At 37.2% G+C, this 16,244-nt stretch overlaps 1 protein-coding gene across 3 annotated transcripts in view; it reads right to left on the bottom strand.

The window, feature by feature from the left end:
- The window catches only part of SPAG16 (sperm associated antigen 16), a 1,147,205-nt gene that overhangs the window by 302,368 nt on the left and 828,593 nt on the right, over window positions 1-16,244 (bottom strand). For all 3 annotated transcript variants that reach the window (XM_004092023.2, XM_003254035.3, XM_003254036.3), the window contains one exon: window positions 1,687-1,752. In XM_004092023.2, the coding sequence (XP_004092071.1) occupies window positions 1,687-1,752 (66 nt within the window). The remainder of the gene's footprint in view (window positions 1-1,686; window positions 1,753-16,244) is intronic.

Below are 16,244 nucleotides of genomic sequence, written 5' to 3'. Positions count from 1 at the left end.
CTGATTTACAAAATATTATTCATTTCAGCTCCCATTTAATTTTTGTAGGGCATGTGAAGCTATAAGCCACTTAATGGACTTTCAGCATAAAACTATATTCTATTTCATAACGGGTCCATAGTGCTTAAATTTTTCCATGCCCTGCTAGAAATGAAATATTCCTTGGTATCTAGAATTAATCTATAATACTTTCCAATTAATTGGCTCACTACAGAAAATTAGATAGAATATTTCTTACGAAGACCAATCTATTAAAATGTAATTTTGGTTGAGCCTATCATTAAAATTCCCAGGCCTGACAATGACACAAGCACAATTTCAATTGGAGCAATCAACATTCCCTTAGTAGATATAATTTTTCATGAGCATTTTTCCTCTTTCTAAAAGAATGATACTAGCAGGATGGTAACAGAATTTTGACTATGCTATCATTGTGATGTTAGATGTAAGTAATCCATCAGATTTCTTTTATAGCTAATTGGAAAAGAAGTGGAATTTGGAATTAAGATTCTCACTCTACTGGGAACTTTGAGACAACCAAAATGTTAGATATAATTAAATCATAGAGTTTAAATGAACTTGAGAGGTCATCTATCTAGTCAAATCTCTTTCATATGAGAACAGACTTAAATCATCCTTCTTTGATTACTATCTGAACCCTTTTAAAGACTACCTCAATTAACTTGGCAACTGTCTTAATCCATTTTCTGTTGCTATTACAGAAAACCACAAACTGGATAACTTTAAAGAAAATAAATTTATTTCTCACAGTTCTGGAGGCTGGGAAGTCCCAGAGCATGGCACCACCATTTCATGAGGGCCTTTGTGCTGTGTCATCTCATAACAGAGGGAGGGAGGAAAAAGAGCGAGAGAGCAAAAAGACTGAATTTGCAGCTTCAACTTCTTTAAAAGACATTAACCCATTCAGGAGGGAGGGCACCACTCTCATGACCTAAACATCTCCTATAAGGCGCCACCTCCAAACACTGTTGCATTGGGGATTAAGTTTGCAACACATAAACTTGGAGGGATACATTCAAACCATAGAAAATTCAAAGGACTTTCCAACAATTTTCATTGTCGGTGAAATCATCCTTACACCTGAATGAACACCTCGAGCGGCAGATAAAATATTTTTGTTTTGTCATCAGTTTATATGAAGAAGGATAGATTTGAAACTTTTCCATGAGTAATTAAAAAGCTGTCAAATCAAGGTTGTTCTGTTCTAAATTGGAGAAAATTTTTTTCTTTAACTGCTTTTTCTTCTCCAGGTTTTCTTACAGAAAAATTACAGAGCAATTATAGTTATTTTAATGATTTTTCATTAAAATTTCATGCAGTCTATAGCCCACCTATTTTTTTGAAGCCCAAATTGGACAAAAGGCTCTTAAAAATGTGTTTAAGTAAAGTTGACCACAGTAGAATTCCTTGTCACTCCTGCTACGACTTGGGGTGTGTGTGGGGTGGGTGTGGTGTGTGTGTGTGTGTGTGTGTGTGTGTGTGTGTGAATTTTAAAATTCTGCAACCCTATATATCTATAGACTTTTCCTATCGTTTACAACTAATTCCTAAAGTTGTTCTTCTCACCCCATTAATTTACCATTTTAGCTTGGAAATTTGTTTCCATAAAAATGAATTTGTATATATGAAGCATTAAAAACAATTTACTGGGAGAACTGAACTTACCCTGGGATCAAAAATGGCATCATTGATAGAATGCATGTGACCATAAAGTGACTGCTCACATATACCCTAGGAAGACAAAGCAGAAATAGAGTCAAATAAATTTCTTTTGGAACGTAAAATGGAATTCGAAGATGCTTTTAAGTTTTAAAGTAATTTTTAGCCCCTCCTCCCAGAATTAATACTTTCTCACCATAGAAAATTCTAGCTTTTGCTATCAACTACTATTCAGAATCGTACAGACCTAGAGCAGGGAGCATACGATAGTACTGGTATCTACACTGAAATTCTACTGTTGTTGCTTTTACACCACTGAGCTGGTAGTAAACTTTCACTAAGTGGCTCCATTTCTCAATTAGCATAGCTTTCAAGCCCTGAGGCCAAGGACTATTAAGAAATCCCTTATTAGAAAGCTGTTATTTTCAGCACAGCATATCTACTGCTGCTGGGGGTGGGCAGTGGGGTCTCTCTTTTTCTTTTTAAATTATAGAATCACATTTTAGCTCCTGAATTTTCACAGTTCAGCATTAACATTATTACCCGTATAAAAATTTATAAAATATATACGCTGGCATTTTTAAATACAGAATAAGCATTTGTTTTGTGAAAACCAAACTTCACATCTATTCATTCATTTTAATTTATCCAAATAATAGCTAAAATTAAAATTAACTACAAAAACATCCCAGCTTCAGTTTAAATGTTTCCAGGAAAGATGGACCTATAACACATTATAATAGGGATCTAAATATCTAAATGTGGGGCCTTTCATTTTGAACACCAGTGTTCAACGGGCATTCTTGACTCTTGTAGGGAAATAACCCAAATTCTGCAGAGGAACAAGGGAAAGTCATATGTGGACTATTGCTTGGAGAGTCTTGCTATGTGCTTGGAAATTCAGATTTCATTCAACCATTTGTTCATTCGACAAATATTTTTGAGCAATTAATATTTGTCGGCACAATTCCAGGTGCTTAGGATATGTCAACAAATAGACAAAGAACCTTATTCTCATGGACCTTATATTCTAGTGGGGGAGATGGGCATTTTGTGATAAAGCCATAAAATTTACTAGAAGATAATAAGTCTGAAAAGAAGAAAATGTCAGGCAGGGTTAGTAACAGTAGGAATTTTGGGATTTGGGAACTAAGGGAAATCACATTATCAAGTAGAGTTATCCAGTCTGGCTTCACTTAGAAGATAAGGTTTGAAGAAAGAATGAAAGTATAGTAAGGGAGTTAGCCAAGAATGGAGGTATAGTAAGGGAGTCAGCCAGGAATGAAAGTATAGTAAGGGAGTTAGCCAGGAATGAAAGTATAGTAAGGGAGTTAGCCAATGAAAGTATAGTAACGGAGGACAGGCAAAGTATTGTAGGGGGTTTTTCTGGAGGAAAAGTGTTCCAGGTAGGAAGAAAAACTAGAGCAAATGTCTCCAAGTAGATGTTTGCCTCACACATTTCTGGAACAACAAAGAAGCCTGTGTGGCTGGAAAGAAGTCAGTCAGAAGAGAAGATTCACTCAAAAGTCTTCATCTACTCTCATTCACTACCTTGTATTTATTTAACCTTAAATCTTTGAAGGCTGGGAGAGACTGCAGAAAAGACTGCAAAATGAGCTACCAAAGGTAGATCATCATGATGCCCCTCACTGTTATTGGCCATTCATGGAGTATTTCTGAACCAAGCAAAGTTGGAAAGGCTTTATAACTAATCTCTCCTTGGTCCTCATTATCGCCATTGTACTCAGCAAGTTAACTTACAAATATCAATTTAAAGAATCAATTCATGCTACAAATCTTTGTTCACAGAGTGCAAAATTTCCCCACATAAATTTAAATTTCACAAAAATAAATTGAAACACTTTGATACTCTCTCAGAATCTCAACCATTCTTGTTATTATGGCTTAGTATCTTGATACTGTTATAACTTTAAACCAATTATGCTAAGAACTTCAAATCATCCCAATTCTTAAAATAGAAATAAATTACTTACAAAGCCAAAAAGGCAAAGCATAAGATGTCATAGTTTTTTATATTATCTTAGAAATTTTTTGGTTAATTTTGAGAACTAATATACAGTGATATAATATTAATACTTGTATTCTGAGTGCTAATATTTTTACAAAGACATAAATTAGCACAGTTGTCTTAAAATACTTTTTGTATTAACGATAGTTTTGCATTTGGTCCTTTTCTAACTTGAGAATCTCTAAACTGTTTGATTAATTGGTAAGGAAAAATGTAGTAGCTTTATTTTTTTTCAAATTCTGAATGCCAAGTTTTAATGCAAAGTAGAATCTCCATGGCACTCTTGAAAAACCCTGGAAATGTGGGGTTATAAAGGAAATGCTGACGGACCACATTTGTGCTGCTATAACAAAACCTGACTCGAAGATAAATGTTTCATGAATTAAAAAAAGTTAAAAAAGCTTTTCTACACAGCTTTGTTCCCAAGATAAAAGTGAATCTCCTCTTTTTGTGGTGTAGGGAATATGAGGGTTACTAATATTCTAGTTTGCAAACAGCCTTAATCAAAAGCAATACTCAAACTGGGACATTAAAATTTGGAATCTCTTCTTTGATGAATTCTTGTCAGAATTGTTTTCTTTCAAAAGGAGAAAAAATAAAAAAGAAAGAAGAGTTTACAAAAAAAAAATAATAATGTGGCCTAATATGCATTGCTCCAGCATTTGATTCTCTCAAACAGAGAAGCTGTGTGTAATAATGATCTCTATCACTGACCTTGGGGGTAGAAATGGCCTCATTTAATTTTTGGATCTGCCACCTAATAGCTGTGTGACCTTAAACAAATTGCTTAGCTTTACTGTGCTTCAGTTGCCTGATATGTACAATGAGATAATGGCATTTAACCTATAGAGCTTTGTTAGGAGAATTAATTGAGATAATAATGCACAGGAAATGTTGGTATGTTGCCTAGCACAGAGTAAGGGCTTGACAAATATTGGCTCTTAATATTTGTGATATACTATTGAAATGCTGAATATTTTCCAGTTGACATATCCACCCTTACTTCTCCACTGAGTTCCAACTTTGAATGTCTATTTGCCTTCTTAAAGAGCTCTTGCAGACATGGGTGCTGTTTGTTCTGTTGCCCTCAGATTCATTCTCCGCATGGCTCTGCCCCGCCCTGTGCCAGGCTCTCTACTAACTACATTGCCTAGGTTCTTAGGACCTCTGGGCTCTGGTTGGATTCAGCCAGAGGGAAGCGCCTGCAGGATATGGATGAGCAGAAAGAGAGAGAGAATGGATAAATTGCCACTTCTGCTACCTCCTGTTCAGCTGTGATTATGTCAGTGGCCCTATTCTCTACCAAATTCCACAGCTCCTGTATCCTTTCTCATGGCCACTTGCACACTGCATCCAGTAATACTTTCCTTCCTCTCCCCTTTCAGACATAGTGGTAGTGGGCAGTGATGATTTCCCATTGTTGCGAGTCCCTGGCTGCTGCGCTAGCTCCCTTAATGCCGCCCATCCCTCTGTAAACATTAAACTTGAGCTTACTCTGTGAGTCCCCTCTTTCCTGCTGGTGACCTGTCTGATGCAGCATGTCAGACATAATAAGCAAAAGAAGACTTGTTGATTTACTACTTCCCAACTGTCTATTTTGATCTTCATGAAATCTTTATACATATAAACAGCATCACCAGCTGCTCAAACAAACAAACCAAGGCAACCAAAAACCTGGGAATAAGAATACCTCTTTTTCTTCCCCCACTCCAGCCCCAACCCTTACCTACTACAAGTCTTTCTTCAAAACATAGCCCTACTCTGCCCAGCTTCATCCCTTGCCACTATCACCACTCTGGGGGCAGGCCATCATCCTACAGACCCTGACTGTGGCAGGAGCCTCCTTCACCCATTCCACCCCACTCCCAGTCATCCCCTTCACCTCCACTAGAGCAACCAACAAAAGCTGAATCAGACCATGTCATGCTCCTGCATACAGCCAACCAAAAAATTATCATTGCACTAAAAGAATTCCAAACTCTCTGCCTGTGTCCTAAGGCCCTAAATTGTTCGTCTTTTGTCTCTGTATCTGACCTCGTCCTTTAGCACTCTTCCTTTTCACTGTATTCCTCAAATATTTTCATATTTCTTCATGGTCAGGGCTTTCTAAGCAGAGTTCTGGCACCTGAGTTAAAGAATGACTGAATAGCAACGCTAAAGATAGAGACCCCTGGGGAGATACAGGGACATCTCACCCTGCGGCATTCCTTCACATCCAAGGATTGCAAACTGATGCTTTCCTTCCTTTCGGGAAGATTTGTTTAGATTTCAGAGCAAAGGTTTCTTTAATGTTCTCTCTCTCTCCCTCCCACCCCCACTCCATAGAGGGAAGAAAGAAAATTGAATTTCGTGGTTTGGGGTTTCCTTTCTAGTGGTACATAACCCCTTTCCTTCTGTACCCACAAGGTACACTCGGTTTTCACCCAGCCTTCCCTGCCCCCCACATAAGGAATTGAGGAATAGAAAATAAACAGTCTTCTCTGTGAGTAAATGGTTTGATATCTGATCCAGAAACCTCCTTTGTACTGTCAGGATAATAACTAAGTACAGATAGATATAAGAACATACAGCTGTCACACTGGCCTTCCTGTTTTCTACCTGCCTGGAACGCTCCCGCCTTTGTGCTTTCTGTTTCCTCTATTGCAGATGTTCTCATCTAGATATGCACATGTCCTTATCCTTCCCATGCTGCTTTCAACTCAAACACAACCTTTTTCATGCTGTCTGAGATCTAATTTCCTGACCTCTCTCTTACAACCAGTCATTAGAGTAGCAGAAACTGTTTCATGAAACACTTTTATTTTTCGTCTTGGGGACACAGCCAGACTAGAGGTCAGGTGTGGCCATGTGACTGAGTTCTGCTCAGTGAAATGCAGGTGCTACAGGTAGTTAGGCAAGAGCTGGGCAGGAGAAGCCTCTCCTATCACCCACTAGAAATGTTGGGTGATGGTTCCGCAATATTGCCTCTCTAAAAATGATATTTAATCTATTAGCCAGAGAGAAACAATCTCCTGATGGTCCATGCTTGTTACCATTAAAGTGTTAATTGAATGCAGGCCCCAGGGAGAAGCACCTTATTGGGCATGTGTGTTAAGAGAAAAAACGGTGAAGTATGACATTCCGGGGGGCACATGCCACTGGAAAAAGGAAAAAGCCTGAGATGGGCATGCATACACCTCCCTAAACACACTGCATGCCTGTGCTCAATTCCAAAGGGTAACGAAAACACTACGCATGCAGGAAGCCCACCCTACGAGAAGAATCATGGGAAAGAGGCAAGCCTATGAAGTCCTAGCAACAAGGTTAAAGGCCTCCCTTTTTTTGCTCCCTTTTCTCCCTTGGTCCTTCATGAGCCTGCTTGGGTCTCTTCCAAACGAATTTTCCTTTCTTTCCTATTCTAAAGCCTTTTAAAATAAACTCCTATTCCTGTTCTGGAACTTGCCTCGGTCTCTTTTCCTGCTTTATGCCCCTCAGTTGAATTCTTTCTTCTGAGCAGGCAAAGGCTGAAGTTGCTCCAGACACCTATGGATTCGCCGTCGGTAACTCAGGGTAACTCGGATCTCTTCCATTGCTAACACAGGCAGTTGTGAAGTAAGTCCAACATAGGCCTGGCCCTTAGAAAATATCCGCCATAATGTGCCAAACTCCTTATTTCCCCTTCTTTTCAGGCTATACGCAGAAGGCCTCTAGATGATGAGGCAGCATAAACTGGAAAGAACTTGGGTTTCTCAACCACTGCAAGGAGAAAAGCCGCCATTCCGGACCTTACAATTGGGTAGTCCGTGAATGAGAACTGAGCTTCCACTGTGTCACATCCCTATATTTCAGGGTTCAATTATATTCACAGATGCCAATACTTGACAAATAGGTCACCCCATTTTGTTTCCTTCAGATCACTCCTCATTAACAAAATTACTTCATGAATTTTTCTCCTTATTTATTGTACTCTCCTGCTGCTAACATTATGCTCCACAAGAGAAACTCATCCACTCCTCCATCTTCTCATCCCCAAGGCCTAAGACAGCTCTGGTAAGATACGATACAGTTATTGAATGAAAAAGTAAGCACACTTACATGGAGATTATAAATGAAATTGCAAAAAAAAAAAAAACCCACCCTCACCAGATATGCCTTATTATTGGACAAACAGCTTAGGGCTTCTCAATATTTATTTTCATTCTGATCAGTCATGACATGAAATGCATGCACTTTCTTATTCCCCAACACCTTTGCTTCAGTGCAGTTCTAACCCAGGAGCATATTCACCCATTGACTTTTCCATTGCCTATTAATATTTTAAACAGCTATAGGGAAATGGTGATTCCAGGTGGGAGGATGCAGCTTTACATTTATTGAGTGTTTATTACATACCTAAAGCATTATGCTAAGTGTTTTACAGTTGTTATCATATTTAATCCTCACAGCAATGCTAGGAGATAGGTACTATTATAATTCACATTCTAGAGATGAAAACAGTGGCATCTAACCCAGAAATAAAAAGTCCCAGAGCTGTGACACTAACCCAGTTTTGTCTGATTCCAAAGTCTCCTAGCCCTTTATGTGCAAGAATGTGGAGTGACTGAGGTCATTTGCCAAATATTTCCAATATTCCTCCTTTCTGGGTAGATATGAACCTCCTAACCCTCCATGGGCCTATGAGAGACCATGTAATGAGTTCTGCTTTACGAGTGGTGAGTAGAAATGACATGGAATACTCCTCTTGGGTTCTCCCCAACTTCGCAATTTCAGCAGTTAATGATAGGTGCAAATGCCCTCCAGGAGTCCCTTTTCTCTCTGGCAGAAATAAACAACATTCAAGGTCATGGCTGAGAGATCCACCTGGATCCCCGGGAAGACCAGCAGGAATCCCCCACACCCATCTTCCAACCCATGAAGGACAGAGAACTGAAGCAAGGCGCACATGTTGTGAGAATTGGAAGTTGTTTTTTACTGTAACACAAGCTAGCCTAGCCTGACTGACCGTGAACCCTATGTATAAAGATTAAGCTTGTTCCCCCAAAATAGTAAAAGTCTTTTTAGTGTCAGTAGTGTCATATGGAAATTTGAAAAAAAATTAAATAATACTCATCAAAAGTCATATTTAAGACAAAAAACCTTTAAAAACTCTTAAAAATTAGGCCAAAATTAAATCATAAAATAAGTAGCTAAGCACATTATCAGTAAAATCATTAAAGTGCTAATGCTGACGGATTTCCTTTCTCATTATAATGACTTACTTAATCAGTGAATTCCATATCTTTTGAAAAAATTTTAAGACAAAAATATGAAGTGAGTCCACTTGACTCATTCTTTTGTCTCCAAGGCTAGATTTTAAAATGCCTTTCTACCATAAAGACACATGCACCCACATGTTCACTGCAGCACTATTAATAATAGCAATGATATGAAATCAATCTAAATTCCCATCAATGGTAGACTGGATGAAGAACAAATGTGCTACATATACAACATGAATACTATTCAGGCATAAAAAAAAATGAGATCATGTCCTTTGCAGGGCCATGGATAGAGCTGCAGGTCATTATCTTAAGTGAACTAACATAGCAACAAGGAACAGAAAACGAAATACCACATGTTTTGGTATTTAAGTGGGAGGTAAACATTGAGTACACATAGACCCAAAGAAGGGAACAAAAGACATCAGGGCCCACATGAGGTTGGAAGGTGGGAGAAAGACGAGTATTGAAAACCTACTTATCAGGTACCATGCTTATTACATGGGTGGTGAAATAATCTACACCAAATCCCCATGACATGCAATTTACCTATATAATAAACCTGCACATGTACCCTTGAACCTAAAAGTTAAACAAATGAAATAAATTAAATGTCAGAGAAAACAAAAAAATGCCTTTTTGATATGTTAAATCAATTTTTGTATTAGTGATTGTATTAGCCCATTTTCACACTGCTCTAAAGCAATACCTGAGACTGAATAATTTATAAAGAAAAGAGGTTTAACTTTCCTGGGGAAGCCTCAGGAAACTTACAATCATGGCAGAAGGGGAAGCAGGCATGTCTTACATGGCAGCAGGCAAGAGAGAAGTGCAAGCAGGGAAAAGGCCAGATGCTTATAAAACCATCAGATCTCATGAGAACTCACTATCATGACAACAGCATGGGGGACACTGTCCCCACAATCCAATCACCTTCCACCAGGCGTCCCCTCGACACGTGGGGATTATGAGGATTGTAATTTGAGATGAGATTTGGGTGGAGACTCAGAGCCAAACCATATCAGTGACATATAATTTACATACACTAAAATGCATAAATCTTAGGGGCTTACCTCAATACATTTTTATCTGTGTATATATCTGTGTAATTGTTATTCAGATTGCGATATGAAATGTTTCCAGCATTCCAAAACATTCCCTCATGCCCTTCTTAGTAAAAACATTCCTACAATTTTTATTAATTATATTTTATTGAGAAAGGAAATATAAAAATATGGTTGTAAAGTCAAATATTATAAAACACTCTCCAATGAAAAGTTAGTCTGCCATTTTAGGCCACCTCCAGAGACAACTACCATAAATCATGTTTGTTGTATATTTCATGGACTAGTCCGTACATATACAAACCCCTTTCCTCACTGTCTCATGTATCTACCTCAGTTCATATAAATGAAACCATAATATATATGCATTTTATTATGACTGTGGTGGTTAAGAATGTGATATTTGAATGAAGTTGCAGAGTTTAAAACTCAGCTTATTGGAAAATTATTGATACTACCTCTTATTCGTATAAACACTATACTAAGTACTTTGCATATAGTAATTCTTTTCATCTCTACCATAGGAAATTAGTAATATTTTAAATCTCCATTTACAGTGGGAGAAATTTATGTAAAGCGATTAACATAATGCCTACACAAGTAAGGGTTATTGTTATTTATAGATTAATTTGTAGCTTTTTCTCTATTCCTTGTTATATTTATTAATTTTTGTTCACTGCTGAGAATTTTAAAAGTCACCACTCTCCCAGGAAAAGACTCAATGTTCTCTATCCATGGTCACAAGCACCAGAACTAGTTATAAACTCATCTAATCAATTAGCAACAGTTCTACAGCCCTGCTTACAAGTAAACAATCAGAGTGGGTTTTAAACCTATCTAATTAATCAATGACAACTAACTTCAGTGAGCACTCCTGTAAAAGTCAAATAACAACAGACACGACTTGAAAGTCAGCCAACTGGCTCAGGATTCACTACAGTGAACATGTTTCTAATGCTATTGTCAACTTTTTTCTACTTCTGTAACTGGCAAAAAACAAGTCTCATTGACCAATACAAGCTACTTTTCTAAAACTGACTTCAACCAACTCCTGCCTCTGTAACCAAAACACAATCCAAAGTAAACTCTTCACAAAAACTGGATATAAAATCAGCAATTGGATTTGCTCACTGGGTAACTCTGACCAGTATAACTCTTCCACACTTAAGTGTATTATACATTCAGCTTTTTGGTTTCAGATATTGAGTGGTGTTCTCATCCTTAGACACAATTAAGTTTATACTAGTTTGCTAAAGCTACCATAATAAAGTGGCACAGACTGGGTGGCTTAAACAAAAGAGATTTATTTCCTCATAGTTGTAGAGGCTAGAAATCCAAGCTCAAAGTGTAGGCAGGGTTGGCTTCATTATGAGTCCTTCCACTTGGCTTGTAGATGGCTGTCATCCCCCTATATGTTCATATGGCCTTTCATCTGTGTCTATCTGTGTCCTAATCTCTTTATGAGGACACCAGTCATATTGGATTTGGGCCCAACCTGATGACTTCATTTAACTTTAATTATCTCTTTATAGACCTTATCTCCAAATACAGTCACCTTCCAAGATACTGAGGATTAAGACATCAACATATGGATTTAAGGGGACACAATTCAACCCCTTGCAAAGAGCTACAGATATCTTTATTCTACTACTCATAAAATGTCTTAGGAATACAATAGCCATTAGAACATTAACTGGTTGCAAAAGGTAAACTGTGACATTATTTTATACTATTTATTGTATTGTACATACATTGCATGAATATATTTTGGACTTATATGCAGTCTCAAAATGAAAAGTTGTATATTTTACGTATTGAATACATATGTAAGCAGACTTGGATATTATACAAGTGTATAATGTAATGATTAAAAGCACAGTGTCTGGAGTGAAAGTACTTGGGTCTGAATTTGGGCTTTGCTGCTTACTGTGCCCTTGGAACACTCTAAGCCTCAGCTTTCTCATCTGTAAAATAGAAATAATATAGTATCTACATGATAGTGCCATTTTGAGGATTTAACAAGTGAATTGGTGTAAAGTGCTTTGATTGCTGCCCGGGACAAAGCAAGTACTCAATAAATGTTAACAATTACATAGTCATAATATGCAGATTGCAAGCTCTATGATAGAAGAGATGACGTTTAGTGTACTGTATTTATCACTTCATAATTATAACCACAACGATGAATTAGCACGTGGGAAGCATTTAATACATATTTTTAAACTAATGCACACACATGCACACACACACACACACATTGCAAGTTTGGTAAATGCGCCCTTCACCAGCTTTCCTTTCCTAACCACATGACCTCCACCTTTTCAAGGTAATTAAAGCAAAAGGGTCAGGATTTTTGATGTTATAAAATGACCCTCATGGAGAGAAAATCTAAGAAATGGAGCCCTAATAATGGAATGTCACAACCATCTGACAGCTGCACAGCATAAAGTTTTGTGCACTGTTGCCTTCTTGTCCACAGAACCTTCTGTACTTAGCCATTCCGAGTGCACCTGCCAGCCCCTCACATCACAACACAGAGACAGCATTCCTGTGTATATTTTTACAAAATAATTTCTCTAAATAAAACATTGAACTTAAAAAGAATCATGTTGTGCCATTATGCTGCCTATTTAATTTCAAATTCTGTGACCAGTCAAAAGTACTATTAAAGATGAGAAAGCAAACTGTATCCAAGGGTGAGCAGAATTAAAGTTTATGCCAGCTGCCAGAAAAAATTCTCCTACTCATCACCTACTAGATTCTGCTTGTCTCTATTATGGCTGCTACCTTAGTTTTCAAGTTTAAAAATTAATGTTAAAAGAATTTTATAAAGATCTTTTTTTATTTGAACAAGGTAAAACATTTTAATACAATAGAGCAATTTATATACTATTTCACATATTCTGGAAATTATTATTATTATTTTTTTTTTTTTTGAGACGGAGTCTCGCTCTGTCGCCCAGGCTGGAGTGCAGTGGTTTGATCTTGGCTCACTGCAAGCTCCGCCTCCCGGGTTCACGCCATTCTCCTGCCTCAGCCTCTCCGAGTAGCTGGGACTACAGGTGCCCGCCACCACGCCCGGCTATTTTTTTGTATTTTTAGTAGAGACAGGGTTTCACTGTGGTCTCGATCTCCTGACCTCATGATCCGCCCGCCTCGGCCTCCCAAAGTGCTGGGATTACAAGCGTGAGCCACCACGCCCGGCCTGGAAATTCTTAAAAACATATTTGTGAGAAAATTCTTTGGAATTTTAACCTTATGGGTTTACAGGTTGTTAAAAAATATATTCCATTATTATTACTGAAATGATCTCACTAGCATATAAATTAGAAACAGAGTAATCATTAACAAAGCTCCTAGTTTTTGTTATTTCATGTAAATAACTAACCATATCTGTGAAAGATTGATTGCAGCTTTTAAAATGTTTGCTGAATCCTTGTGTAATTAAGATGAGTTAAATATGCAAATCAAACCTAATTAGCTTCATTTATTAATGTTACTTTGCCTTGCCTCTACAAAATTTTTACTGCGGATCTGCTTTAGCATGTAGTAGTTTTTTATTTCTTTGTTCTAGGTTGAATTGCTGAAGAAACCAGCTGTTTTTCAGAAAGAGAAAAAGCTTTCATGCAGGGTTCTTCATTTAGAAGTGAGGGTTTAAAAAAATGCTCCCAGCAGCATAAGAACTGACTAAAATGCAATTATATACATATGTGTATTGGAATATATATATTCCAATCACCTTACATTAGACTATATTTATTGAATTCCGTTTCATTGAAGTAGCAAACCCTCTGGGGATTCCTTTTGATGAAAATGAGCCTTTGTCACAATATGTCCAACACAGTGATTGAGCATAACAGAGTGAAACAGGCAGCATCGAATGAACCAAAGTACTTGGCAGAATTACATTTTCCTTGAAAAAAATTCTACATTTTTTTTGCATTAAAAAAACCAACTAAAACTACCAGCAGCATAAAATTCACTGGAAATAATGCAAAGGAAATATAGTATAATGGCAGAGGGAAACACTAATATACTAATACAAATAAATATTAAAGTTCAGAGTCAATCTCACTTGCCCCTGATAAGCCAAAGGGAATAAGAATGAAATCTCAGAGCAAATAGAGTCTAAATTTAAATACTTCTTCTTCTATTATATATTCAATTAATTATTCTCACCATTACATTCTATAATTCAATTTTCCCAAATTCAGAAAATTCTTTTACATTATTATTGACTTTACTGCCTGCTTTAGGATATATATACTATTATTATTTTTAATCGGGTTTTTTTCCCCTATGGAAACAGTCGTTTTTCCAAGGTTTCTGAGGCGTTGTAAATATTTTATTGTGGTTAAAAAGCACAAGAGATGTACTGTCTTAACAAATGTTTAACTCTACTGTATATTGTTTACCATAAATACAAGGTTGTACAACAGATCTCCAACTTTTTCATCTTGCATAACTGAAATTTTATGCACATTAAGGATCTACATTTTATATGATAGTATTTACTTCACAAATTATGACGCCAATACAAGTTTTCATTTTTTTCTATAATACCTAAATTTTTAAGATCATTGGTAAAATAGGATGAAAATATATATTCAGAAAGGGAAAACCCTGAAATATAAAATATTCTCAGTTTTATAATGGGTGGCTTTCCTTCACTCAACAAATACTTCCTTAAAATTAACTAAGTGTCAAATACACTACTAGAGTTAATGGCATGTTTAAATCCAAAGTTTGAGCTAAGCCTGACAATAGAGTCCACATTCCAAAGTGAACACCAGTCACCATGTATGATAGACACGTGTGATGAATTTGAAGCTTTTCTTCCATGTGGAGTATATGAAAGGGTTAGTAGTTGAACTGGAGAAAAGGTTTCTGGGGGGGTTTCTGTGTGTGTCTGCTTTCTCTGCTAGATGTGATGAGCTAGGGAAAAAAGATAAAAAACAACCGGCCAGAGAAACACACAATTGTCAAGAGGTGAATTTCACATGTGAGATCCCCAGCAATGTAGGGACTTTGATAAACGCCATGAAGGGGGTTGGCTTTAAAAATATGGTTACTTCACAAAGTGCTGAACTAGATTTCCAATGTGCTAAGAACTTTTGAGTTCCTTCCACCTCATCATCCTCCCCACACTCCAACCCTGATGATTCTGAAACCATCATTAAGCAAATGAGGGAACCTGGAAAGTCCTTAAGCAGTCCTCCCACATGCAGCCCCTCCCCAAGTCCTCTCAAAAGGCTCATCCAATTGGCAACAGCCTGACGTCCAGAAACCTGCTACCTAAATTAAATCCAGGTGTGGATGATGCACCTGGGATGTAGTTTAAGTGCAGTTCCTTAAATTCTGTTCCTCTTAACCTGTAGACCTGTGAAACTAAAATAGACAAATCATCTACCCCATATTACCAAATATACATTGTTGGGCAGGCACAGAATAACCACTGTATACATTCCTGTTCTAAAAGGAGGAAAATGAAAGCATAAAAGGGTCATTAGTCCATAATAATTCCAAAATTCAGCCATACAAATTGTGTAAGTTCTGTGAGTAGGTCTCAAGGCCTGGGAATAATTCTTTATGATTCTACCGTTCTGCTCCATTATAAATTAGAACATAAAGCATGCCCTGGGCACAGATATTGTAGAACAATAATTGTCAAATTTTAGGGTGCCTAAGAACCAAGCAGAAAGCTTGTTTATAACGCATATTTTTACAGAAAAAAGATTTTTGAGGCTCCACTTGAGGTTCTGAATCCATGTACACATGAGTTTCAGGAATTTGTATTTTAATTAGCATGCCATGTGATTCTAACATATACTTTGGGAAAAAATGATCCACTGCAGTGCTTCTCAAATTTTAATGTTAATGTTAATATTAATATAGATGCCATGGAGATCTTATTAAAATGCAGATTCCAATTCAGTAGGTCTGGGGTAAGCCAATGATCTGCAAGAAACAAGGTTTTTTTTTGTTTTCTTAAATAAAACACCTCATCTGTAGCATTTGCAAACTGCCATGGTATAAATATTCCCCCCGTGGACAATTTCAAACTACCAACTCAATGTCACTGAACTCTGATTTAGGAAGAGTTGTGCATATTCTGCTTTCACAAATCAGTGTGAAGCAACTCCAACACACTACTGCATGGAGCCCAAGATTCTGAATTTCTCATAAGCTCCCAGGTGATATGGACGTTCCTTGTGCACAGACCACACCTTAAAT

Source organism: Nomascus leucogenys, chromosome 22a (assembly GCF_006542625.1).
Source record: "Nomascus leucogenys isolate Asia chromosome 22a, Asia_NLE_v1, whole genome shotgun sequence".
Classification (NCBI taxonomy): Eukaryota; Metazoa; Chordata; class Mammalia; order Primates; family Hylobatidae; genus Nomascus; species Nomascus leucogenys.
The sequence above is the reverse complement of the archived record's forward strand: the minus strand, read 5'-3'. Positions and strand labels throughout refer to the sequence as shown.